Source organism: Brassica napus, chromosome C1, assembly GCF_020379485.1.
Source record: "Brassica napus cultivar Da-Ae chromosome C1, Da-Ae, whole genome shotgun sequence".
NCBI classification, from domain to species: domain Eukaryota; kingdom Viridiplantae; phylum Streptophyta; class Magnoliopsida; order Brassicales; family Brassicaceae; genus Brassica; species Brassica napus.
In genome coordinates this window covers 50,991,221-51,018,968 of record NC_063444.1, presented here as the reverse complement: position 1 = coordinate 51,018,968, position 27,748 = coordinate 50,991,221, and the positions used below count along the sequence as shown (strand labels likewise).

At 34.0% G+C, this 27,748-nt stretch overlaps 5 protein-coding genes, 1 long non-coding RNA gene and 1 other non-coding gene across 7 annotated transcripts; 3 read left to right on the top strand and 4 right to left on the bottom strand.

The window, feature by feature from the left end:
* Nucleotides 1-3: 3 nt before the first annotated feature.
* LOC106404184 (probable tRNA (guanine(26)-N(2))-dimethyltransferase 2) lies at nucleotides 4-3,245 on the bottom strand. Its single transcript, XM_048746041.1, has 12 exons — nucleotides 3,024-3,245; nucleotides 2,582-2,839; nucleotides 2,407-2,494; nucleotides 2,188-2,309; nucleotides 1,957-2,096; nucleotides 1,810-1,882; nucleotides 1,645-1,733; nucleotides 1,444-1,549; nucleotides 1,074-1,286; nucleotides 790-984; nucleotides 613-690; nucleotides 4-530 (listed from the first exon to the last, which is right to left on the bottom strand). Exons 1-12 carry the CDS (start codon nucleotides 3,117-3,119, stop codon nucleotides 246-248), a joined length of 1,743 nt encoding a protein of 580 aa, XP_048601998.1. The 5' UTR covers nucleotides 3,120-3,245; the 3' UTR covers nucleotides 4-245.
* A 189-nt stretch (nucleotides 3,246-3,434) lies between these two features.
* TRNAI-AAU lies at nucleotides 3,435-3,508 on the bottom strand. The gene has a single exon. It is a non-coding gene; the product is annotated as a tRNA-Ile (tRNA).
* A 2,241-nt stretch (nucleotides 3,509-5,749) lies between these two features.
* On the top strand, nucleotides 5,750-9,241 carry LOC125580827 (developmental protein SEPALLATA 2-like). Its single transcript, XM_048746039.1, has 7 exons — nucleotides 5,750-6,342; nucleotides 6,948-7,029; nucleotides 8,093-8,154; nucleotides 8,237-8,336; nucleotides 8,432-8,515; nucleotides 8,613-8,758; nucleotides 8,862-9,241. The coding sequence occupies exons 1-7, from the start codon at nucleotides 6,158-6,160 to the stop codon at nucleotides 8,959-8,961; spliced, it is 759 nt and encodes a 252-aa protein (XP_048601996.1). The 5' UTR covers nucleotides 5,750-6,157; the 3' UTR covers nucleotides 8,962-9,241.
* A 3,445-nt stretch (nucleotides 9,242-12,686) lies between these two features.
* Nucleotides 12,687-14,183, bottom strand: LOC106381707. The gene is made up of 2 exons (XR_002662751.2): nucleotides 13,059-14,183; nucleotides 12,687-12,983 (listed from the first exon to the last, which is right to left on the bottom strand). It is a non-coding gene; the product is annotated as an uncharacterized LOC106381707 (long non-coding RNA).
* A 182-nt stretch (nucleotides 14,184-14,365) lies between these two features.
* On the top strand, nucleotides 14,366-16,094 carry LOC106352301 (NAC domain-containing protein 60-like). Its single transcript, XM_013791961.3, has 4 exons — nucleotides 14,366-14,841; nucleotides 14,938-15,191; nucleotides 15,264-15,494; nucleotides 15,567-16,094. Exons 1-4 carry the CDS (start codon nucleotides 14,649-14,651, stop codon nucleotides 15,903-15,905), a joined length of 1,017 nt encoding a protein of 338 aa, XP_013647415.2. The 5' UTR covers nucleotides 14,366-14,648; the 3' UTR covers nucleotides 15,906-16,094.
* A 2,979-nt stretch (nucleotides 16,095-19,073) lies between these two features.
* Nucleotides 19,074-22,152, top strand: LOC125580825 (rhamnogalacturonan I rhamnosyltransferase 1-like). Its single transcript, XM_048746037.1, has 7 exons — nucleotides 19,074-20,075; nucleotides 20,179-20,246; nucleotides 20,335-20,423; nucleotides 20,507-20,962; nucleotides 21,047-21,251; nucleotides 21,324-21,481; nucleotides 21,551-22,152. The coding sequence occupies exons 1-7, from the start codon at nucleotides 19,769-19,771 to the stop codon at nucleotides 21,813-21,815; spliced, it is 1,548 nt and encodes a 515-aa protein (XP_048601994.1). The 5' UTR covers nucleotides 19,074-19,768; the 3' UTR covers nucleotides 21,816-22,152.
* A 96-nt stretch (nucleotides 22,153-22,248) lies between these two features.
* Nucleotides 22,249-24,440, bottom strand: LOC125580826 (UDP-arabinopyranose mutase 1-like). Its single transcript, XM_048746038.1, has 4 exons — nucleotides 23,956-24,440; nucleotides 23,114-23,364; nucleotides 22,863-23,031; nucleotides 22,249-22,797 (listed from the first exon to the last, which is right to left on the bottom strand). The coding sequence occupies exons 1-4, from the start codon at nucleotides 24,295-24,297 to the stop codon at nucleotides 22,486-22,488; spliced, it is 1,074 nt and encodes a 357-aa protein (XP_048601995.1). The 5' UTR covers nucleotides 24,298-24,440; the 3' UTR covers nucleotides 22,249-22,485.
* Between the last annotated feature and the right edge of the window lie 3,308 nt (nucleotides 24,441-27,748).

Genomic DNA, 27,748 nt, shown 5'->3' with positions numbered 1-27,748 from the left:
CAGTTTAATAAAGTACTTTGCTCTTGTCTGTTTTCTATCCAAAAATGTCACTACAAGGATAATAATAGATGAGAAAACTAATAAAATCACAACAGAGATAATCAATAACAGTGGGTCAAAACTCTTGAGTAATACCAAAACTGATAAACAGAAAAGAACAAAACAGAGTTCTTCATAAGAGTACAACACAAATCTTCTGAAGCCAAAAATCTGATCTCTTGTGTGTTAACATGTTGTGATTATTCTTATGATGTGGATGCAATATCCTCTGTTGTCTTCAGGCGCTTTGCATCCAGCTCTTCTTGGGTATTATCTTCTTGCACTGCTTCTTCTTCCTCTTTTAGTTCTTCATGGTGTTGAGTAAGATGACCATTGACTGCTTCATGACCAATAAGAGAGACATGTTTGCTCGTTATCTGACGACCTGCCCTAAGCTTTGGACCCCAATGCTTCTCTGGATTTGGCAGAAACCGAGCTACTTTCTTCGCTTGCGCCTTGCTCAGCGAACCAACGTGACGCGAAAAATCAACCTGAACGGTAACATAAGACAAAGATTCAAGCTCTGAAATCTATTCAGTTTCTAACAATGCAGAGAAAGACACCAAAAGAGACCTGGTGTGATGGTTCTTTGGACAAGATCACACTTCCAGGGAGTTCAGGGGCTTGCGCCTTTATAGGATGATTCTTAACCTACAAACATCAACAACCAAGAAATAAAACCAGTAAAAAAAAACAAGATTTGGTTAAATGAAACACTAATGACATTCTGAATCATCTGTTTAGTTTTACCCAGCAACGCATGATGTCCCAGATAACTTCCATAGGAGCATCAGTTTTCATGCCGAGAGGATTCACATGGGTTCCGGAGATACGGTAATTAGCATTGATAACAGCTGATCGAAAGATAGCAGCTGATGGTGAAATGCATTTTAGCGTCGCACAAAGATTATGCAGACTCAAAAACAAAGGAACATCTACCAACTCCTGAAAACATAGATATAGCAATAAAATCAACTCTCTCCTTTTCACGGTTTATTCTAATAAACTGAACACAAACAAATCTCGCAACTTGCCTCGGAGATTGTGGTAAGTACAGCGTAGATCCGGTCATAAGCAGGATACCTGTCTTTCATGGATTTAACACTGTTCAAAATAGAAGTAACCCATTCTTGATCATGGATTGGAGCAGACCATATCGGTCCGCCCATGTTATATTTCTTCCCACAGTGGTTGCATTCTTGTGCCACAACTGGACCAATTGCTGGAAGATACCTCACACTGTTGTTCTGTCAAACAATGGTCATATATATTTATAAGAAAATTGTTTCAAGATTAAAAAAATTATGTCAGAACAACAAGAATCACTGGCTATAATAATCCAAGTTTCTCTATCATCTTAGGAGGTGCATTGCATAGAGAATGTTCAAACAGGTGCATATATACCTTAGGAAGAGACCTTCCAACAGGTTGAAGATGGAAAGAATCACAACCAATGCATTGATAGACGTAAGAAAGCTTCAATGGAGTGTTCTTCATTGCACTCGCCGAGCTGTGACAATTTGATTAAGCGCTTTGAGGCTTCAGTGAATCAAAAAAACAAAACAGAACATTTTACAATGTTTGATTAGACAAGGAGAAGCTCACGTGTAAACGCGTACAAAGACACGAACATAGAAATCCATTTGCACAGATAGCACCGGAACTATATACCGCTTGTAGCGGTTTGCGTGGCTCTACATTTAAGGAAAAAAGAACATAAGAAAAATGATTTATTTCGTAAAAGAGGAAATCGCTTAAAGATAAACAAACCTCGATGCTGGCAAGGAGGATCCTCAAAGCCATCTCATGACAATACTTCCCTCTCAATGGGTAAGAACCATATCTGTTACATCAAAAAGATTAAAGATCAGTTTAGGCAAATGACACACTTGGTATATGTTTCACATAAACACTCACTTGGAATAACAAACTTCACCGTTACCGCCACATAACACTGCCATATCAGTTGCTGTGCACATCAGCAATCCACCATCCGAGACTGATTGAATAGCCGAGTCAAGGAAGATAGAAGGTGATCCATATGGATCAAGATCAACCTAAGAAGATTATTAACCAGGATTAGTTTTTAGTATAACAAACTAACAACCAATATGCAAATGAACACAAGTATAAAACTCATGGAATTACCACATCAAATTCGTTAGGGTGGGTAAGCATATGGACACGAGCATCGGTATGATGTGACTCCACCTTTGAAATAGCCAGCGAGCCATTGAACTTTATGTTTCTCTGGCAAGCTTCCACCGATGCTTATCAAAAGAAAAAAAAGGACACAGTGTTAGTAACTTAGCATACTGATAAGATTTCTACAAGTCCCTCTAAGCTAATTCATTAGGAGGAGATTACCAATGTCATTGTCCAACGCTACAACCTGACCAATCCCTTCTATTTCACGCGCATATCTTAAAGCTCGCAAACCAGAAGCTGACAAAGCCTGAGAATGCATTAAAAGTTATCTAACTGCAAGATCTCAACAAGCAATGAAACCAAGAGAGTGAATAATATAGAACATAGGAAAGACCTCGAGCACTTTCGGAGGCTGGAGTCCTCTAAGTGCAACTCCTTCAGGTTTTTTGGAAGCAGAGCTTGGTGGGTCTTCAGATGCTACTTGGTGCTCACCGTTCTCAATTGGAGTTCCTTCCTTGGAAGCTTGAGAAGAGTCCTTGTCAACCACATTGGAAGCTGATCTGTTTCTTTTAGATAGCTTAGCTTCATGCTCTTGCTTGCGTTTGGATATAAATTCTCTTAGGACAGCTATAGACATGTCTCTATTGTTCACCTAACCAAGTAAAGTTGTAACAATCAAATACCATTCAAAGTTGTGATCTTTTGGTTTCTCATTGATTCATATAGACTAAACCAAAGTATTGAAGATGTGAATCAATTAATGTTGAACAAAGCTACGAACTTTGGAAACAAAATCAAATAAGCTAATACAATGGAAGAGAAACAATAAGAAGAACCTGAGCTTTATTGAAGAAGACTTGGTTCTTCTTGTGAAGGAGGATCTCAGCTTCTCCTTCCTTGATAACGGTGTAGTCATTCAGATCCGATTCCATTGCTCTCTCTCTCTTATTATCAACAGGAGACTCTTCAAGTTATCCCCTTGTATGCGAATGCTCTGCTGTTTTAGAGAGAAATTTGGAGGAGGTTAAGCTTTAAAACCCTACTCTGCATTAACAAGTGGGAAGTTTTTGTTTCCTTTGGAATAGAAAAAAAAAAAAGAAAAAAGAAAAAAGACAGTTGATTTGTAGTAATTAGAAAATTGAATTTGGACATAAATTAACATAATAAAACATAACGGATACGAATGTAAGAAAAGCAAACGTTAGGGACGGGACTAGGAAAAAAAAAAGATCATAGCAAAAAATACTTGGCCCATGCAGGTTTCGAACCTGCGACCTTCGCGTTATTAGCACGACGCTCTAACCAACTGAGCTAATGGGCCATTTGATATGCGGTAAGACCAGTCAGAATAGAGACAAACATGAGATGGACCCTCCCGTGAATCCCATCAATCAACTACATTTTTCTTACTAGGGGTTGTGTAACTTGTGTTGTTGTTTGCAAAAGAGGCTAACGAGTGCTCAATTTGATGGAACAGACGAGTTTCTCAAGTAACAAAGAATGTATATACGCATGTTGAAAATGTTGTTGAATTTTTTTACCAAAACATGTGTTTGGCTTTTATGCCTTTGAACAATGCTACGTCCAATGGAAACATGCGTCTTCTAGCTAGGTAAGGGATTTTTAAGTACCGAACCACATTTGCACATGATGATAAAGAGCCCTTTGATCCATGTTTTCTAATTACTATATTAGCAACGTTGATATTAAGACTCCAAATGAGACTACACTTGGTTGACTCTGCCAAGGTTTGGATAGTCTTGACTCTTCTTCTTCTTCCTCTTCCTCGTACCATTTCAACAAACCAAGAACAGTAACAAAAAAAAACTCTGAAAATCTCCAAGGATGAAAATGTAATTAAAATATAGGGACAAGTCACTGCTACACTTGGTGTGGTGTGTGGTTCCTCTGGCTCAGCCAGCACGCCTCCCACAAAAAGTCAAAACTTACCTACGTATCAATTATATGTCGACACGTGTCCATCAGACCACATCACCCAGCTTGTTCCGTAACCTCACTGTTTAGATTTTGTTTTCTTTACTTTCTGACGTCTTTTAGCTGTTTTCTGTAAAATATATGCACGGACTTCCTACGTCACCTGAGACGACTAAGATCTTCCCTCTTAGATTCTTTGTCCAAAGGAAGATAAAGATTTCAAAAATCATTTCACTTGTTTAGTAAGTAAATGCATACTTTACAAATTACAATGGTGGTACGAAAAAGTTGGTGGTGAAAACTGATACCTTGCACATAATAACTGCATAAACATGTGTAATAAAAATTATTTAAATAGAGACAACGATGATTTTGTAATTCTTTCAGTCGACAATATTAGAAAGAAACTATTTATACTTTTGTACCTCTAAATCAGAGATTACCCATGAACAAAAAAATTATCTTATACCATTCATGTACTCATCTAAAAGACTTTAACTCCCGAAACTCTGGCAAGCAATGGCCAAATATAGAACATTGGATAACATAGTTAAATCTACTTTTCAAAAGGTTCTTAGTTCTTATAAAGAACTAATCAACAAACTCAATTAAGTGTACATTTTATATGTATGCATGTGATATATATATATATATGATATTTTTTTTTCTCACTTGTTATTTTCAGTTTAGACAATAGCATGACTTTAAGAAAACATGTGACTTAAACTAAAACAAACAAACAAAGTGATCACCAAATATCTATCGATATATCAAACATACACGTACGTTTATATGTATTATTATATGATAAGAGTTTTCTCAAACAATTAGTCCCTGTTATTACTTTTGACTCATTTTTTTTTGAGCAACACATATACACGTACTTTTGACTCATAAGAAACGATTTAGGATTATTACTTTTGACTCATTTTTTTGAGCAACAGACACGTACTTTTGACTCATAAGAAACGATTTATTATTTTTAGAAACCGGCAAATAAGAGGGATTTCTCAAAAAATATAAGTATATGCATAAAAGAAAGCGAAAATATAACAAAAGTTGGTCTGAAACTTGAACCTTGTCAAGTAGATAGGAGCCAATAGACATGCGACACATACAAGTCCGTATTAAGGTATGAGAGGTTTTTCTGCAACTTGTGAAGTAGAAAATGATGATAGCTACTTTCGTATCATTGTAGAAGCCAATGCTATTCCCACTCTCACGCGCCTTACCACTTGGACAATTTTAATACTTTCATTTCATTGGCAAATTAATATACATAACTACATACAGACGTATGTTATGCTATATCCATATCAAAGTTTTAAAAATTTCTATGAACTTCGGTAATGTATTTAAAACTTTAAGTGTGGAAATCTATGAACTTGGGTAATGTATGTAAGAGTTAAAGAGTGAAAATACAGTAAGTAATTATTTCTATATACGCATGGATTATAATCAGAGAACATAAACTTCATTTCTCTTAATTACTAGCAATTGCGTCTCTGTGACACACGCGCATAACAAGAGAGAGTGAAAATGTTTTTTTTTACCTTTTTTGTAAAAGAAGGAGGACAGAGAAAGAGTAAAGAAGTAGAGAGAGAGAGAGAGAGAGAGAGAGAGAGAGAGAGTTGAAACACACCAGATACATCACCAAACCCTAATAATCTCTCATCCGCACAAGTATCTTATCTTTATAGCTTTTAAAGATTGACAAAAGCTTTCTTCAGATTCACAATCTCATCACACACACACAACCCTTCAAAAAAAGAAAGAAAGAACAGACAAAAGATCTAAAGAATAAACAAGAACCCTACTACAATCAAATCAAAACCAAACCAAGAAGCAAAAGTTTCCTCTTTATATTCTCTTCTCCTCTTCTTGTTCTTGAGAAAAATAGGGTTTGATTTTATTGTCCAAAAGAAAAGATCTTTCATCAGAAAAAGCAACACCAAACTCATGTTTGTGTGTGTGTCTGAATATAGATAAACATTTACATCACCTAATAAGTTTACATATAAAAGAAGAAGGAAAAATGGGAAGGGGAAGGGTAGAGCTAAAGAGGATCGAGAACAAGATTAACAGACAAGTCACGTTCGCTAAGCGTAGAAACGGTTTGCTGAAAAAAGCTTATGAGCTTTCAGTTCTCTGCGATGCTGAGGTTTCTCTCATCGTCTTCTCCAACCGTGGAAAGCTCTACGAGTTCTGCAGCACCTCCAAGTAATTATAATCCTTTCTCAGCATATGTGATAAAGTTATTAGATCCGTGTATAAATCTTTAAAAAAATTTAGATCTTGTGAGGTTTATCTTTCTTGATTTTGGTTCTTGATTACTTTTGACATTCTTGATGCTCAGTTTTTAAAATATGAACTCTAAGGTTTTGATTATAGATGGATGATTCCGTTTCTTTTAAATGATTGAATCTCGAGATCTGATCTCTTCTGCTTCTTAGTTTTTTTTTTGAGTAGATTCGAAATCTATAGGTTAAAGAAGTGTCATAATTGATATACCTATATGTTTGTATGTACACATATATATATATGTCTGATTAGAGATTATTAAAGTAGTTAAAGATTCACAGATTTCAATAAAATATATAAAGATCCAACGTAGAATAATTTGTGGATCCATGCATTCACCAGTCTCTACTTCATGCAGATATTTAAGCACCAAAGCAATTTAATTACATCTCTTTTCAATTATGAATTCAACTAAAATCTTCTTTTAACGTTTTGATTTTTTTTTAGTTTCTTAATTCAGCCACTAAATTAATAATCAATAGTTTGTTCTTCTCATATTTATCTTTGATGCTTTGATCTTTCAGCATGCTCAAGACACTGGAAAGGTACCAGAAGTGTAGCTATGGTTCAGTTGAAGTCAACAACAAACCTGCCAAAGAACTCGAGGTTTAATCTTCCATATTAGTATTAACTAATTTTATTTGATATTAATAATTAGAAAAATGCTAGAGCTTCAAAATTAAAGATTCATTGATTGTAATAAAAATAAAATTTTAAGTCAGTGATTCCAACTAGGGGTGTTCAATCCGGATATCGGTTCGGTTTCGGTTCGGTTTTTTTCAGTTTTCGGTATTTCGGTTAGTAAAATATAACTACCATTCTAAATCCATATTTACTTCGGTTCGGTTTGGTTTATATACCGTCGGTTTTTGGTTTATTCGGTTTTATACCAATAAACATAATTATTTTGTTTGAGATCATATTATATGAATTTTAGAGTCATATTGTCAACACCGTCATTCATTAAAAATATATTACATGTTCAAATAAATGAACAAAAAAGTAAAAATGCTTCTACCATCAAATAAAATAATCAAATCTATAACTAAAATCAAAGTTTGAAATTTTGAAAATAAAAATATGAAACAAAACAAAAACATGAAAGAAAAGTTTTTCCACTCTTCCATATCTTCCATATTTAGTGTTCATTGAAGTCATGCTTTTTCAATCGAAAATTTTCCATTAATTATTGTCCATCAAATTTATAATCTTCATATTAATTTAGTGAAGACTAAAATAAAGCAAAAAGATCAAAAAAAGACTTAGAAAATAAGATGTCTGAATTGCGATGTATTGTTATTTCGTTATAGTTCAAGTGTTTTACAAATTAAGGTTTTTTATTACCATAAAATTATGGTAATAGTTATTAACACAAATTTAAATTATGTAGCAAATAGATTTTCATGTATTGTTATAAAATAGATACATATTTACATGTTTCTACTTTTAATCGGTTTTGTTCGGTTTATTCGGTTTAATCGGTTATATACCAAACCATATCCAAATCCTACGGTTTTTATAAAATTATATCCATTCGGTTTATATGGTATATACCAAATCCAAACCATATTATCTATTTCGGTTCGGTTCGGTTCGGTACGGTTCGGTTTTACCATATTGAACAGTCCTAATTCCAACATTAACGATCTCTTTGGTTGGCATTTTTCAGAATAGCTACAGAGAGTATTTGAAGCTGAAAGGTAGATATGAAAATCTTCAACGTCAGCAGAGGTATGTATGTATATATACATTAATCTGTATGCTAACATATATATACATATGCTTGGATTGATGTAAGTGTATGTTGGTGCAGAAATCTACTTGGAGAGGACCTTGGACCCCTGAACTCAAAGGAGCTAGAGCAGCTTGAGCGTCAACTAGACGGCTCTCTTAAGCAAGTTCGCTGCATCAAGGTGACTTAACTATTCCATTGTATATCTACAGAACACACTTGAATTGGTTTAGATGCCTGAAAAATGTCTGAAAAATGCTTGTTTCGTGTATATAGACACAGTATATGCTTGACCAGCTCACTGACCTCCAAGGCAAAGAGCATATCTTGCTTGACGCCAATCGTGCTTTGTCAATGAAGGTACGTAGATGGTGTTTCTCTCTCTCGTCTAGTCCCCATTTATATATAAGCCTGAATCTTACAATCCTCAACTATGCTTTTGTTGTGCATTAATTAGCTGGAAGATATGATAGGCGTGAGAAGTCACCATATAGGAGGGACATGGGAAGGTGGCGACCAACATAATGTTGCCTATGGACATCATCAGGCTCAGTCTCATGGACTATTCCAGTCTCTTGAATGTGATCCCACTTTGCAAATGGGGTAAACCAAAACAACTTCTTTTGCCTTTGTTTTTATAGAGCAACTTGGATGATAAACCATTAAACAGTTTGAGAAAGCTATGTTGTTGTGGTGTTTAAAACAGATACAACCATCCAGTGTGTTCAGAGCAAATGGCCGTAACTGCGCAAGGTCAGTCGTCCCAACCAGGAAACAACGGCTACATCCCTGGCTGGATGCTGTGAGTATGATACTTCTTAATTCTACCCTCCCAATAAGTATCTTTAAGCATGCATGCAAGCGGTGGGTTCTTGGTGATGAGGATGAGATGGGATTATATGAATATGTATGCTGCATAATTAAGACTTTTGATTTGTAGACATAAGTGGGCTATAACTATAATAGCCTTAAAACATATCTCTTCTGTTTTCAGAAGATGTTTGTGCCTTTTGAAACCTTGCTTTTATATAAATAGATTTGTAATGTGTGGAATGTTTATATTAATTATGTCTCATCTGGAAACTATACTATCCTGTCTTTTTATGATACAAAACGAGGCTAGGAATCCCAGAAACAGCTTGGGACAGAGGCAAATAAAACTCACACTGAGATTCAACAACACTCACAATGCCACCAAGTTCGAGCTTTTATTCCATTAATTCTAACGTACAAAACAGATAATTACAATATCTTACAGAGACAAGAACATGAAATAAAAGTACAATGGTACAGAGAGTTCTGCTGAAGTATGAAGTTTCTCTAGTTTACTACATTTTTTCATTAGTTCGGTATGATATATTGTGTAGTAACTCTTTCAACAGTACTACACATTTGTAGAGTTTGGGTGTTTGTGCTTTTTAATATACTTCTTCCCAATCAATAAAGTCTCCATCAAGTAACTGCTCCCTGAAACACAACAGAGTTCACATTGTTTGACTTGGATTCTTCCCAAATTACCAAGTGTATACTCATATATGTAACAGAGAAGTTTAGCGAAAAACATTATTACCTGAGGCTTTCACAGAGGCGGACTAAAGCTTCCGAATCTATCCTTAATGCAACATCTTGAATCTTTGAAAGCATTTGAGAGGGTTCACACTATCTGCTAATTGAAATTCACACATCTCCTTCGATGAGAAGGCATATACACCTGAACTCAACACCAGAGTTCTGATTTCTTCGCTTATAATAGACACTCCAGTCTTGAGACGATGAGTGGTCAGAGTGTCTAGGATCAGCATATCATAAGGCATATCCCATCTTCACCAGTTGAAAGTTTCTATATACAGAAGTGTTGTTAGCCAATACATATATGTGTAGAATTTGTACACCTTCATGCTTTGCAAGGCTTGCATCTTCTCATCTTCACTCTTTCATCTATTACTCTCATTCAAGCTAGCAGCTATTGCCTGCAAGAATTACAACACCATGTTTTTTTCTTTTTAGCAAACAGCTTCTCACATACATGTTAATATCTCAGTCAGGATTACAATCTTTACCTCTTCAAACATGCTCTTTGACAAATTCCTGGAGTTCATTAAGCAAAAAAAAATGATATACTCAAGCATCATCATCAACTACCAAATTGTGATACAGCTGAAATAACTTTTGAATTCATCCTTTTGCTCTGCAGATAATTCTCCATCTTTATTATAGCACATGGAAGTCATGGTACATTTGTTCAAAAGGAATGTAAGGAACTCATTCCAGTTTCATCTGCTTCATTGGAATGATTTCACCCTTTGCTCCGTTGATCGGTGAGATTGTTATCTCATCACAAAGCGGAAAGAGATATGATACAAAAAAAAAACATATATCAAGCTATAACTTACAGCAACAACTGTCGGGATATGGACAACTTTGACTACACCTGGTAAAGGACAATCTGAGCTGTAAATATGATTTAAAACAAGTTAAAGATTACTTGCTTCGATGTATACCAAATGTTTATATACTCCCTCTGTTTTTTAATATAAGTTGTTTTAGAGAAATTTTTATGTTCTAAATTATATGACGTTTTCGGTTTTCTATGTAAAATTTATTAATATTTAATGTTATATGCTCAATAATAACATACCTTCTGTTTTATATTTGTGGTTAGGTAAATAGTTAATGATGTTTTTGTTTAAAAAATTAATGATTTTTTTAATTTATATGCACAGTTTTAAAATGATTTATATTAAAAAAATGGAGGGAATATTAGTTTTTTTAAACTCACTCTGCGGTCTTATCCTAGTTGTATAATATACTAGGGTCGGCCCGCCCTACGGGCAGGATATAATTTATTTGTGATTTAGGTTATTATTTTTTGTATGATTTTGTGGAGGCTGTTTTTGGTTTACATTTGCAAGAGATGTATATGATAATGATTTTTATCTTTTAAAAAGTTTTATGTGAGGAGGGATTATATGTGATAATATATATTTTGGCAATAGTTGTTTTTTTTTTCTAAAGAGTTGTGACATTGTTATGTTGTGTGGGCTTCAAAGGGTCTTCATGTTGTTTCTTTTTATGAAAATTTGATTCCATATTTGGTGTGTTATTTGTGGTTTGTAACATTTAAGTTCAGAAGGATTGAGTTGTGGATAATTTTTCTATGGTGTAGTAATAACAATCACTATATCAATTTTCGAGATTATTGAGAAGTGGTGGTATTGTAAATATCATATTAGTTTCATAACATTTTTTTAATAATATAGAGACGTCACATAAGGGACGTTTGATCTATCTCATCAATTGCCATCCCGAGACATGTTGGTTTTCTGTTCATGACGATCCATAAATTACCACAGTTGTTGTTTGCTAATATGTGAAGATGTTTTAGTCTTGTGTGGTGTTGTTTCAAAGTCAAAATTATTTATTTTTTTCCTAATAATAATTTTTAATTGTATTAGATTAAGTAAATATTTTCTTACTTAATCTCATACACCGACTTTTACAGTCATTCATCTGAACTGAACGGTTTTTGAATATTTTAAATTCTCTATGTTACAATTAAAATAAAAAGCAAAGAAAAACACATTGGTTAAGTATGTATAATTGGTTTAATAGTTTTCTCATTTGAGAAGGTTTGGTTATAGTTGTAGTTTGAATAGTTATTTTTGTGGTTACTCTATTTTATGGGGTTTTATTATGATTATTCACTATTTTTTGCAATTAAGTAAATTTATACTTTGATGGTTGAGATGATTTCAATAGAAATATTTTCTTCTTTATTTTGGTAATATAGATATTTTGATTGGTTTATTTTATATTTTATACTTTCATTAATACTCTTATATCTTATCATTTTTATTACGTTTCAATTTAAAATTTACAATTACAAATATTTTATTTTCATATCAGTATTAAATTCGTTATATTGAAACTCTCTTTGAAAATTCATGAAGTTACTACACTTATTTGCATATGGTTTCTTTAATGTGTTATTATATAAATACAGTTTTCGTTTATTTTTTATTATTATTATTTTTAATTCTGTTTTAATATATTTTCTCAATTAATTTTAATTTTTTTTTAAAGATTATGTGACTTATTCCATTTTAGTTGTAATATGCTGTTGTTAAAAAAGGTTGTAATATGCTACAGACATAACAACTATATGCATAATAAATATTATTTTAATACAAATTAGTAGAAAATGTTAAAATACTATATGAATTAATATTATAAAAAGAATTAAAATATTTTAGCATATAATTATAGGCTATCAAGGTGCAGTTTTTTTTTAATATTACTTTTGAAATGGATTTGAACTTTAGAGTCGATTTCTGAATATCAGGATAAAATTATATTATAAATTATAATTATTCTTCATGACTTACACAGATTTTTGAAAAGCTATTAGCAGTTTTTTGTTATAGATTTTTTTTATTACTTTCAATAAATTTGATCAATAATCTGTTGAAACCATTAACCTTTATACATTTTTCTGCACACATCGGTTAATGCCACAATCAGAAATCTAAAGTCAAGAATAAATATATGTGTGTTACGATAAATATATTTTCATAGGATATACATGTATAATCCAAATTAAGCTGTTTTTTTGGTTTTGGAATGTATAAAATTTACATGCTCTTGCTTTCTCCAACTTGAAAAGGCAATGGTACATACTTTGACGCTCTGTGTTTCCCACATTGTTGAAACGCTCAATCTTTTTGAAAAGGCAAGATTAAGATCAAATTGTTGTAGCTCCTTTAACGCTTAGCAGGTTTGACTACACCGACTGAGACGGAAGCTGCGTTCCTCCTCCCACTGTCCCAGCCTGAAAATGTAAACCATGATAAATAAATATGTCAAATCAAATTGAAGAACTTAGTAGAGAGATTTGATCAGTTACCTGAGTAGTTGGCGTAGTGATAGAGACACGGATATATTTCCCGTTAATGGTTTCCATCATTGATGCATTGATAGCTCTCCATGTTTTGAGCTGGATATTGGCAAATAGCTATGAATACATCAAGAACTATGTTTCTGGTGTGAGCACTGAATCCACCTAAAGAGCCTGCAACAGCAGAGTGCCAGTGAAATTCTTGAGCATATTGAGCTCCACCAAAGCAGTCACACTCGTTTTCAACACCTTGTTCATGATCTCTCTTCTGATTACTGCCCTCACAAACTAAAACTGATATAAATGAAAGTTACAAAAAAATATAGTGCCATGTCGAGACATCAGCTCTTGCTTTCTACTATGTCTAATAGTTTTTGTTTCAAGATCAGTCTACACAGAAGAAGTATAAGAGACAGATTATTAGAATATTAAACTAAAAACTCGCAACTTTCCAATGAGATTTAAGGTTGGCTTAACTTGATACAATGCTTTGATTGCTGGAATCTAATTCATCAACTTCAACCAAAGATCTAGGGAGGAGAAGCCCAAAAAACCTAATCAACAAACAAAATTGAATCTATGGGTGAAACAAATATTGAGACTAAAAAATCAACAAACCGAATCAACAAACGTAATATGTTTAAAAATACGATTCATCTTGTGTTTGAAGAAAGGAACAACTTTAGTTCCCAGAATCTGAACAGAATAGATGAGGTAACTTTACACCTTGATATATCAGGAACTGTGAGGATGCTGCTCTACGGCTGAATGCTTACCATTTTATAGGAGATAATCACCGCCTGGATGAAGGATAAGAATCATTGAATGCAAGATCGTGGTTGTAGTGGGCATGAAGAGTTACGCTTTTGTTAATGGCGTTCAATCAATTCGATTGGTAACAGTTCCGAGGTTAAGAATAGAGACCAAAACGACATGAAGAGATACCACTGACTTTGAGATTACTGAGAAAGAGTCAACGCACACGCAATTTCAGAATCGCCATTGATGGTATACGGAACCATACCTTCAATGACGAACCCTAACAATGTGAAGATGTTGTGGAGACGGGACCATCATTTCTATGGAGATCGGCCCAAAGAAAATTATCTATTACATATAAATTATACAGTTTTGTCTAAGCTCATTAAAAATCCGAAAGCCAAACAATTTTTAAATAGAACGCAGAATATCATTGGCCTGGACAGGTGTCGAAACCACAGAGTACGAATTTGTGACCTGGATGCTGAGGTGACTTCACCGGGAGAGATAAAACTCTCTTTTATGTATAAAGATTGGGTTCTGTATTCCTTCGTAGCTTTATTATTTTCTAGAGATGGGAAGCTGAGCCCATTTGTAGTATAATATACTATTGGATTAGGTAAAAAAAAAAACAAAAACAAAAAAAACAAATTGAGTGAACGTATGATGATGTGGCAGTTGTACGTAGATTTTCACTGCCGGTGCAACAGCTGTTCCAGTTCCCGAGAGGCAGGCAGAGGAATCTTATTTGCTTCTCTATGGCTTTTCACATTTCCGAGAGACTAAAAACACCTTTTGATATCTCTTCTCGCCAGGCGTCCATTATTTGTAGTAATAGATATGGCGGAGGCTTCCAGGGATACATCGGTGGTGTCAGTGGCGGTTTCCACGGCGTTTCCTGGTTTCAAATTCTCTCCGACGGACATCGAGCTTATTTCGTATTACTTGAAACGAAAGATGGATGGCTTGGAGGGGTCCGTCGAGATTATCCCTGAGCTCGATATTTACAACTTCGAGCCATGGGACTTGCCTGGTTCGTTCGGTCGAGTTTATGTTTCTCTGTTATATAATTTTTTTTTTTTTGCGTCTTCTTGAACTTTTCAAAAAAAAAAAAAACAATTTCTTGCAGATAAATCAGTCGTTAAATCTGAGAGTGAATGGTTCTTCTTCTGTGCTCGTGGTAAGAAGTATCCACACGGTTCACAGAACAGAAGAGCAACCAAGATGGGATACTGGAAAGCCACAGGCAAAGAACGTAACGTCAAGTCTGGTTCTGAGGTTATTGGAACAAAGAGGACGCTTGTCTTCCACATTGGTCGTGCTCCTAAAGGAGGAAGAACGGAATGGCTTATGCATGAGTACTGCATGATTGGAATATCCCTAGTACGTAATTAATTTCTTTTTATTTCTTATGCGCCTGATTAGCTTATGCTTCTTTTTAATTTCTTAAAATAGGACGCGCTGGTTGTTTGCCGGCTTAGAAGGAACACCGAGTTTCAAGGAGCTACGACTCAAAAGCCGCCAAGTTTATCACTTGACAAGAACAAAAACATGCAAAGCGAACCTGTTTCAGAAAGTAAGTCTGGCTGGGAAAATAATATGTTTGATTATTACTTATCAGGTGAATCAGGGCATGAACTACTCAGTGAAATAACTGAATCTTCGCAATCTTCACATAATCCACAGGTTTAATCTTCTTCTTTCACCAAATGGTTTACGTCTTGATTCATAATCTAAGTGTACTTACGATGTTTCTAGGTTCCTAGTGAAGAAGATTTCTATGCGGATATCCTGAGGGATGACATAGTGAAGCTAGATGATCCGGCAGACTCCGGTAATACACTAATTGATGTCCCCAGGCTTCAATCAGAGTCCACAACCACGAGGGTCCTGCCTTTACCCAGCATGGTAGACAAACAAATGCAATCACTGCTACAGAAACTGCCATTACAGAATGACATTGGTGAAGAAAACAACATATCCATGTCGAGTTGCTTTATTGGTATTTACTCGATTAAGTCCATCAACCGAGCGAGGTGGGACGTTGTTGCTTGGGTACTGGTTATGATAGCCGTGTTGGTGTTTTATCTGGTGTGACGACGTTGAAGAATTGCATCTTCTTGGCTGTGTTATGTCTTAATGTTGAGAGAATATGATGATGTTAGGCTTAGTTTACATCATCATTCTCAACATTATGTATATTTATATATGTATGTATGTGCCGTAAGTAAATTAAACTTGAATGTGTCAAAAGAGATGAAGCTCTATTTCAGGTAGATTTCTATCTTTAGAAATACATCGTAAAGAAACAGCACCCACATAAAATAGCACATGGAAGTCATGGTACCTTTGTTCGAAGGGAGGGTAAGGAACCCATTCCAGTTTCATCTGCTTCATTGGAGTGATGTCATCCTCTGTTTCGTTGAATGATGAGATTGCTATCTTATCAGATGTTGATCTGCAATACAAGTTCGATGGTAAAATTAAGAGTGATTTACGCTAATGGGATTGCATATCGCGTTACGCACCCCACGTCACTAAATAATAATGCACCAACCACGTTCACGTACACACAAACCCACTATTTGTTTGCTAAATTTATTAACATGCACGTATCGATTTTCCATGCGTATGAAGTGTATAACTAACATCTATAATATGTTTTATATAATTTATTTATTTAAATTAGACTATGTTGTGACGCTGTGGTCGGGTGATAAAGAAACACGGAATTGAGACGCTAACACGTTTCAGGTTCGACTCATCTGTTATACGAAACTAAATTACAGTTGTTTCTAGACATCTACATCCATACTTTAGAGTTCGTTTGAATGTCCAGAGAAAAGTCTATCCGTGAATTGCATCTTTCTTTGGGAGAGTAGCCTGGATCTATCTATGAGTCGAGATACTTCCGGATTAATCAAAAAAATATATATACTATGTTATATACTATACACATGTACATATATAAATAGTTTAATTAGATTTTGAACCGGACATAGTCATTAAATATGCAATGTCGCGCATTGCAATACTATGATGAGACTTCAAGCATCAGTTCCGCTGGCGAGTGTCTTTCATATTAAAAGCCTTCTATAGCTCTAACCACAAACTAATCCGTCATAAAGTTGGTATCACTCACGAAAATAAAATTCCTTGTCATGTCGACAACATCAATTTTAAACTTAGTTCTCCTTTATGCGTTCGATAAAATGTAGAATAGTATGTAAATTATGGATTATTTTATTTTCCTGCTGTATGTTTCTGATAATACAAGCTTTGAGTCTATTTAAGATATATAGCCATATTATATACGAAATTTATGTGTATATATGTGTATGCACTCATGTGACAATAATTGTAACTTGAGAAAATAATAAAATACAAACAAAACAAGCAACTCTTCTGGTCACGGGCCTTTGTCCTTTATCTCTTATTTTGGCGAATTTTCTCAATCCTCATATTAACCATGTTTTGCTTTTTAAACTATGTTTTAGTTATAGTTTAAAACTGAATTTATGTTTCTATTTTTTATGCGCACTAGAAATTCTGTTAATATATAGTAAAGTATAGCACATTAACGATATATACGCATGAATCAGAAACTTTCTATGACATAATCATTCTGACACTAATTATGCGACTTGTCTGATTAATCATTCCATCATTTCGCGTTGTCTAATGTAAATATGATTTTTTTTGTTCATTTGCATGCTGCATATGTTTTCTAAAATGTATATTCATTTCATCTCTAATGTTTTCTACTTCTTTAAGCTTTAAACACTGATTGTGCAACTCATGAGACATAGCTTATAATATGTTTATTTTAATTGAATTAATTAATCTTATAAGAAATTTACCGTTCTCTAAAATTTATACCTCTACATAATGTTTGGTTTTTATGGTTTTCTTTTAGTGCAACCAAAAATAACTTACTTGTTTACTGGTTTAGTGGTCGTCACTCACCAGTAATAGACTAATAGCTAATCAATATACAAATTACAGATACCTAAGAATATTTCGACTACTTAACATAATTGGATTTTGTTTTTAATTTTGAATAAATATCAGTTTTCTGTTTCTGCGTCATCCGAGCGAGAATAGGGGAATGAGAGCTGACCATATGTAAGACTGGTACGGGACAAGACTTGGTGTGATATATGAAAACTTGTTACTTAATTTCCTAATAAATCCTACTTAAATACAAATAATGAGTTTGGTTATTATATGTTGACAAAAAAAAAAGAGTTTGGTGATTATATGTTGACAAAAAAAAGAGTTTGGTGATTAAAATATACAAATTGATTAATGATTTGGTCAAACAAACTTCAAAGTTTGTCTCTTTACATCCCCATATGTAAGCTTTGTGAGAAGAAGAAAAAATATTTATATTCATTATTAAGTAATCAATATAAAATCTGAACTTATAAGAAAAAAAATCATGTAAATGTAGTATTTAATCGTTTACATATAATAAGATTAACTGAGAGCTTGATTGGTTTTCCCGCTATCACCCGCAAACGCAGCTTTTGCGATTGGTAGCGGTTGACAGCGTTTCGAAACAATCATACAAACTGCTACAAATCGCTTCAAACCGCTCCAAACCGCTCCGAACCTCTTAAAATCAAAAGCTAGTTCCAGCTAGCGTTTGCGGTTGCGGGCGGTTGCGGGAGGATAATTTTTTTTTCTTTTTTTTTAAAAACCATATAAATACAAAAATAAAAATAAAAATAAAATTTTTAAAATGGAATTATAAAAATACTAAAATATATCTATTATATTTTAATTAATATTATAAAATTTTAAAATAAAAATATTTTTTATAATTTAAAAAATTTAAAACTATAACTTTGAAAATATAATTTACATATTTATTATAATATTATGATTTTTGATATTTTTATAATTATATAAAATGTAAATATTGTTAATTTATTATTTAACCGCTGTTGTATTTGGTAGTTAACCAGTCATAAGTATCCCGCAAACGCACCAATTTCTAACCGCAGAACCAGTCGTACAAATCTCTTAAAACCGCTAGAAACCGCAACCACCCGCATCCGCAAACGCCCGCAGCCGCAATCGCAACCGCTGCGTTTGAACCAGTCAGACCCTGAATCAAAGAAAAAGATTAACTGAATCCGCGTAATTTGAAGATTTTTTTTTAGCAATAATATTTATGGCAGAGCTAATATAACAATGGCTCCAACTGTCAAAGACAGAAAAGGCTAACAAAACGGTCTCAAACAAAAAAGACAACCGACAAAAAAAAAAGACAGTTCACTTGTTTTGTCTTTGATCCTTTGTAACTAGAGAAAGTTGTAATCTTTTTCCTCCCACATTATTTGTCTTCATCATCTTCTTTCTTTCTTTCTTTCCAATCTCTCTGATCACTAGCTTCGATTCAGTTTCCGTGTTCTTCGGTGGCGGATCTGCTCGAAGAAAGAAGCATTCTATCTAGTCGCATTCTCTCTCCACCCAACTCAAAAGTCTCCACCTTTTGATTGCGGCTTTACTTACATTTAAGCTTAAAGCATCGCCATTGCAGAGTTTCCTTTTTATCTGGAGAGTTAGCTTCCAAGTCTACATCGAAATTGAGATCTGTTTGCGGATCAATCTTTGATTTTAGTGGTAATTGATTAGTAGGAGAGAGAGAGAGAGAGGTCGTGTTAATCCCTCCGAGATGTGGGGTTGACTTAGTGAGAGATTCTGGATTTTTCCGAGGGAGTAATAAATGTTCTTTCCTGTTTTTACGTCGTGATTACATATTTTGAGATCTGGGCTCATTATTACAATCACAGCAGAGAGAGAAAGAGAGAGAGAAAGAGAGAGAGAGAGAGAGAGAGATTCTTTCTTCTTATCCGAGGAGACTTATTCTATTTGTTTATCTCCTGAGAGCAAGACTCAAGGTTGCCTCAAGATTAGCTAGGAATCTGTTTTGGATGAATTCTTCTTGAGTAATGTGTGAAGCAGAGAAGTTTATATACCACAAGAAGAAGCTCTTATTAGAGATGAAGGTCAAGTTTCTAGGAGACAGCAAGTTGAAGAACTCCTTGGTTTCCAAGTCTCGTATGAGCCTTTGGATGATCCGTGCTATCACCATACTGTTGCTATGGAGCTGTTGTGTTCATCTGGTGGCGGTGGGAGGGATGTGGGGACCTAGATTGTTGAAAGGATGGCCTTCTTGTTTCAACAGTCACCATGATCTCCCAATGGCTTCACAGGAAATGACTTCTCTTCCAATGAAAATAGCCCTCCCTCCTAAAAGTAAGTAAGCTTTGTTTTGCTTTCTGGTTATGTTAGCTTTGTCTGCAACACTCTTTGAATGTCTTAAAAAATTTCTTTTATACTCTTTTGTTTTGACTCTCAGGGCTATATCAGAACAATGGCTATCTTATGGTTTCTTGCAATGGAGGACTCAACCAAATGCGAGCTGCGGTAATAAGATCACAACTAATCTATTTGCTTTGAGTCAATGAATCTTTCCGGTAGATATGACTTTTTGGACTCTGTTTGCTTTCTTCAGATATGTGATATGGTGACTATTGCAAGATACATGAATGTCACACTTATTGTCCCAGAGCTTGACAAGACCTCTTTTTGGAATGATCCTAGGTATAATTATTTTTCCCCATCCATCTCACTCTGAGCTTATTTTACTTCTCTTGAAGTTGTTGATTGGTTTCTTATGTGGGCAGTGAGTTCAAAGACATATTCGATGTGGATCACTTCATAACTTCTTTGAGAGATGAGGTTCGTATACTCAAAGAGGTTCCTCCAAGACTTAAGAGAAGGGTTGAGCTTGGCGTTTACCACACCATGCCTCCTATCAGCTGGTCCAACATGTCCTACTACCAAGACCAGATTCTTCCACTGGTGAAGAAGCATAAGGTCTTACATCTGAACAAGACCGATACTCGACTTGCCAACAACGAACTTCCTGTTGAGGTTCAGAAGCTGAGATGCCGAGTAAACTTCAACGGGCTTAGGTTCACTCCAAAGATTGAGGAACTGGGTAGAAGAGTAGTCAAGATCCTGAGGGAGAAAGGTCCCTTTCTTGTTCTCCATCTCAGATACGAAATGGACATGCTTGCATTCTCTGGTTGCTCCCATGGTTGCAACCGCTACGAAGAGGAAGAGCTCACAAGAATGAGGTTATAACAAAAACATCTCATCTTGTATTAAAAATTTCTTCGAGGTATTGATGTTTATCATTCTTTTTTTTTTTTATTGCTTAGATATGCTTATCCGTGGTGGAAGGAGAAAGTGATAAACTCAGAGTTGAAGAGGAAAGAAGGTCTTTGCCCATTGACTCCAGAAGAAACAGCTCTGACTCTATCTGCCTTGGGGATTGACCGTAATGTTCAGATTTACATAGCTGCCGGAGAGATATACGGTGGTAAAAGGCGGTTAAAGGCTTTAACAGACGTCTTTCCCAATGTGGTTAGTAGCTTATTGTCTGAAATATTCACTTATAGTGTCGGTAACTGATGAATCTTTGATTTAAATAAACAGGTGAGGAAAGAAACTCTGCTGGATTCCTCTGATTTGAGTTTTTGTAAGAACCACTCTTCTCAAATGGCTGCTCTTGATTACCTTATCTCTCTGGAAAGTGATATATTCGTTCCTACTTATTATGGGAACATGGCCAAAGTTGTGGAAGGTCATCGCAGGTAAATCATTTGTTGCTAACAATAATGTTTCTTTCATCATTGGCTAATGCACTTAATCATCATCCTCAGGTTCTTGGGGTTCAAGAAGACGATTGAGCTAAACAGGAAGTTCTTGGTCAATCTTATAGATGAATACTACCAAGGATTAGTGAGCTGGGAAGTGTTTTCGACCAGGGTGAAGGCCTTTCACGCTACAAGAATGGGAGGTCCAAAGAAGAGGCTTGTGATACCAAATAAACCAAAAGAAGAAGACTACTTCTATGCTAATCCTTATGAATGTCTCCAGCTATTACATGAGAATGATAGTGGCAATTCACTAGATGAAACCATATGATCAGAGCCACCACCATTGTCCTACATTTAGATTTGGCAGGACATGGATGGGTGGATAATGGAGTTTATCTATGGGGATTATATCAATCTTGAGGATGAGATTCTTAAAGAGGTTATGTAGGGTTCTTTGGTGTACAGAGACATCTGAAGAGCTTCTGTGGATGTAGAAGGAAGGCTCTGAAGTTTTCATTGTAAAGTTTGCAGACTTGTCATTTTGGCACCATCACCTCCTCATCCATGGACCTGCAGTTTTGTAGCTGAAAAATAAACAATGCAGTGTATAATTATGTTACACATTATTAGTTATTTGATTAAATAAATAAGTGTTCTGTTTCTTATCCATTGATGAATAAATTCAGATTAAACGGTATGAACTCAAAAATTAGATTGTCACAAAACATATGAACTAACACAAGTAAGATAACACCAAAGACTCAAGGAATATATATGATTTTATTATTGAAACAAAAAGCTCAGAGGATAGATTGTATCGGTCTTAAATAGAACTACACACCATCACTATTTAAATAAACTCTGGCAACTTTAAAACGAACTGAATAATCACCGGAAAGTCAGAAAAAAAAAAAACAAAACGGGGAAGGAAAGAAGATAGATGAGATAGGTTAAGCTAATAACCAAAACTGCGGTGATAGTTTTTTTTTCTCTGCTGCTCAAGCTTTGGTGGCCGGGTTAAGCTCATCCCAAGCTTCAATCCAGGTGACCATAGCATCAGCAAGCTTGGCAAAGTAAGGATCAATGGCGCTAAGCTTCTCCTTCACCATCTTAGACAGTTCAATGTAGCATTGTTGAACCGTCACAGCTTCTTTTGAGAGCTTTGCGCTCTGGAAGAAAGGAATGATGTCCTCCTGCCAGAAAATTCCCTTGTATTCCTTCTTCAGGTTCACAAATGGGTTGCTTGCCTTGCTGTGATAAATGTAGGGCAGACCTGTCTTCACTCCCAATCCCAAATGGTCACAGATCACCTAATGAACAGACCCATAAGTATTCAAATATAGTCCTAAAACTTTGAAGGAGAATGGGAAAGTACCTTGACACACCATCCAGCCCACATATCGTCGTAGCGACCAATAGGCTGACCATCACCCATGAGACCAAAGTACATAGCCGGACCGATGAGATCACGGTCAAAGGCTAAGTTCATACCACACATTGGGAAAAGTGTTCCCTTTGGGATGGTCATTACAGCATCCACATACCTTCACAGTAATGCCATTTAAGCATATTGTTAGCTAATAAAGATTCAAGTAAAAATGTTGAAATAGGATGTTAAAGTAGTACCTTGTGTTCCTTTCTTTAGGCTTCACAAGTTGGGTTGGGGCATCGTAATCAGGGATGTTGAGCCAGAGACCGTGGGAGACAGCAGTGGAAACACCCTCACGGAGACTGAAAGGGTATCCACGGACGAAGTCAGCACCTTCACGGTATGGGTCGTACAAGGTGTTGAAGAAAAACGGAGAAGATGGGCAGAGAAGGTTCTTGATGTGTTGCTCAAGTGCGTTCACTGCTTTTCCAGATGGATCCTTAGCAACCTATAACACATGACAACAACAACAACAAAAAAGAATATAAAAATAAAGAAACGATTATTCAAATGCAGCTAAAACTAGAAGAACAAAAAAGAAGACTGTTACACGTGACAAAACCAACACATTATGAAAGCAACATCAACAATACTAGAATCATGGTGTAACTGAAAACTCAATTCCTTAAACAGGGGAATTAAAAGTTTTGGACTTTTCTTTGCCTTTGTAACAACAGTGACATGCAAGAATCTTGTGAAGTTAAACTGCTATGACATAACATAGATAGATTGATCCAACAACAATGTCATCACTAAACATAAGAGATCATGAACGATTACAATCAATGCCCACGAAGCTGAACTATACAATTCCAATTCTGAAAAAAACAAAAACAGATCAAGAACAATCCAAGCAGGCGAATGAATAGATCTAGATCAAAAACAGTGTTTAATCTACCGACATTGTAACCAGGCCTCGCACAGACACAACACAATACATGATAAAACACACAACATGAAACAGAGATCTATAGCATTCAGACAAAACAGAACGACCAAAAAAAAAGGAGCAAACTTTGAGAATTTGAAGGAAACTTACGAAGCAATCATCGTCGATTGTGAAGATATACTTCTTCTTAGACACCATGTATCCGAAGCAGCGGCAAGCCGAGTCCTTGAAGGAGATGCACGAAGCTTTGGGACCGAGGATACGGTTGATGTCGTTCCTGTTGTAGAGCTCGTAATCGAACCCTTCAGGAACAGCAATGGTCTTGGAAGGATCTCCGTCCTGGACGATGATGAGATGGTAAGGCTGGAGAAAGGGCCTCCACATCTCGAGGAAATCGAGGTTGCGGATGGTGGGGATCACGATGTCGAGCTCATCCTTCAGCAACGCAGTGTGGTTCAACGGGATTCCAACGGTATTCGCCGGTTCAACCATGATTCGATTGATTGAGAATTGGAGGAGAGAGAGAGAGAGAGAGAGAGGTTTGAAATTGTGATGAACTGGAAGGAGAAGACCGTCGAGTGATTTTTATAACAGATCCGGCACGTGCGAGGTATTTTGTGTGAGGTTTGACACGTGGTCGATTAACACTTGTTCCAACTGGTCAATATAAGTTTTATGGTGAGAAAGTGAAAGACTTTCTATTCTGTGGGAGGCAATTCTTTTTATTCGGAATTGCAAATATTAATTTGTGTTACTTTATTTTTTATTTTGACAAAATTAATTTGTGTTATTGGCTCTTAATTCATTGATTAGCTCTTAATTAAGTTCAGACGTTTAAAAAGAACAATCCATTGATTACCTAAATATAGAAGTTTATCATCTCCTCTTAAAAAAAAATATTCAGCAAATTAATGTAAATTATTATCCATAATTTAAAAATATTATTCAGTTCTTAAATTAATTTTACTAGATATATAAACGTATAAACTTATTCTTCATAAAAAAATTATGTAATTCACAAAGATTTTTTTAAAAAAAAATCAAAAATTTTAATGATAGAAATCAAAAGATTACGATTTATTTTTATTTGGTATAATACTTTATTGTGAATTTTATCAGCAGTTACATTTAGATATATTCTTTTTAGATTTGTATGTTCTTATTACATCTTTAGTTTAAAGTTTTGTATCAAGGAAATTACTTTTCACCTTTGAAACTTTCAGAAATAAAACTATTTTAATCTAAAATCAGTTCATTTATAAGATTATAATGATAAACATCAAATTCATCAGCAAAAAAACGTTTAAGATAATCATAATAAACAATACTATGAGAATGAATGATTGATTATTAGTTGCTATCGTAATTGTGATAGAACATATTTTGTTTTGTTTAAATTGAAGTATATTTATTTGAAGTGCATTGCATTAGTTTTTAATACTTCTATCCGTTTGAAAATTTAGAATAAATGAAAAGTTAAAATATTAGGTTTACCTAATGCTATAAAAGGACATCAATTTAATTCATTTGTGTTGATAATTGTATCTAGCTTGACTAGTTACATTAACATTAATTGTATCTATGTGAATTTAAAGATGGTAGATATAAAACCGAACAAGATTTTTATTATTTTTGAGTAGAGTGTAATATCAATAAATGTGTTAATTAGCATGCAACTAGGCATTAAAAAAATATTGTCGTATCTTTTGAAATTTTCTCAAAATCTATGTGTTAACCCTTACGAAAATATTGAAATTTTGATAAATACTGAAGCATATAATCTTTATTGTTGTTTTAAAATTTCAAACCACATTCTACATTTGTATTAACGTATTCTAAGCTCTTTTTCATGGTATATGGGAATCATTATAACTTTTTTATCAATTAATTTAGTAAAATTTGATAATACTCTCTAAATCGATGGACTAACCATTATAAAATTGCTATTCTCTAAAGAAATAGAGATAGCAAAAGTTTCAAACCTCTTTGAACATCATCATATATTAGTGCATGATACAAATATGCATTAAAACAATATTGTCGTATTTTTTGAAATTTTCTCAAAATCTATGTGTTAAAACCCCTACGAAAAATATTGAGTTTTTGGTAAATACTTTATATATTGAAGCCTATAATCTTAATAGTTGTTTTAAATTTCTAACCATATTCTACATTTGTATTAACATATGCTATAACTCTCTTTCATGGTAAATAAGCATCGTTCAATTCTTTTTATAAATTAATATAGTGAAACTTCATATACTCCCTAAATTAGTGGATTAACCATTATAAAATTGCTATTCTGTAGAGAAATAGTGACAAAATTTTTTTCAAACCTCTTTGACCATAATCATATATTAGTACAAGATGCAACTATGCATTAAAAGAATATTTTCGTATTTTTTGAAATTTTCTCAAAATTTTCTCAATATTTTAGTAAATATTTTATATTCTGAAAGCCTATAATCTTTAGTATTGTTTTCAAATTTCTAACCATATTCTACATTTGTATTAATATATTTTTAAGCTTTTTTCATGGTATATACGAATCATTATTTTTTTTATCAATTAATTTAGTAAAACTTCATAATACTCCATAAATCGATGGAAAAACCACTATAAAATCACTATTTTCTTGAGAAACGGAGACAACAAAGGCTCCAAACCTCTTTGAACATCATCATATGTTTGTGCAGGTTGCAACTATGCATTAAAAAAATATTGTCATACTTTTTGAAATTTTCTCAAAATCTATGTGTGAACCCCTACGAAAATATTGAGTTTTTGGTAAATATTTTATTTACTGAAGCCCATAATTTTTAGTGTTATTCTAAAATTTCTAACCAAATTCTACATTTGTATTAATGTACTTTTAAGCTCTTTTTCATGGTATATATAAATCGTTATATTTTTTTATCAATTAATTTAATAAAACTTCATAATACTCCGTAAATCGATGGAATAACCATTATAAAACACTATTTTTCTTGAAAAACGGAGACAACAAAGTGTACAAACCTCTCTGACCATCATCACATATTAGTACAAGATGCAACTAAGCATTAAAACAATATTTTTGTATTTTTTGAAATTTTCTCAAAATCTATGTGTTAACCCCCCTACGAAAATATTGAGTTTTTGGTAAATGTTTTATATTCTGAAAGCCTATAATCTTTAGTGTTGTTTTCAAATTTCTAACCACATTCCACATTTGTATTAATGTATTTTTAAGCTTTTTTCATGGTATATAGGAATCATTATATTTTTTTATCAATTAATTTAGTAAAACTTCATAATACTCCCTAAATTGATGGAGTAACCACTATAAAATTATTATTTTCCTGATAAACGGAGACGACAAAGGGTCCAAACCTCTTTGAACATCTTCATATGTTAGTGCAGGATGCAACTATGCATTAAAAAAATATCGTTGTATTTTTTGAAATTTTCTCAAAATCTATGTGCTAACCCCTACGAAAATATTGAGTTTTTGTAAAGTAATGTATATATTGAAGCCTATAATCTTCAGTGTTGCTTTAAAATAACTAACCACATTCTACATTTGTATTAATGTATTTTAAGCTCTTTTTCATGGTATATGGGATCAATAACTTTTTTATCAAATAATTTATTAAAACATCATAATATTCCCTAAATCGATGGAATTACCACTATAAAATTATTATTTTCTTGATAAACGGAGACGACAAAGGCTCCAAACCTATTTGAACATCATCATATGTTAGTGCAAGATGAAACTAGGCATTAAAACAATATTGTCATATTTTTTGAAATTTTCTCAAAATCTATAGGGCTAACCCCACCAAATATATTGAGTTTTTGGTAAATATTTTATATACTTAAACCTATAATCTTTAGTGTTGTTTTAAAATTTCTACCATATTGTACATTTGTATTAATGTATGCTAAACTCTTTTTCATG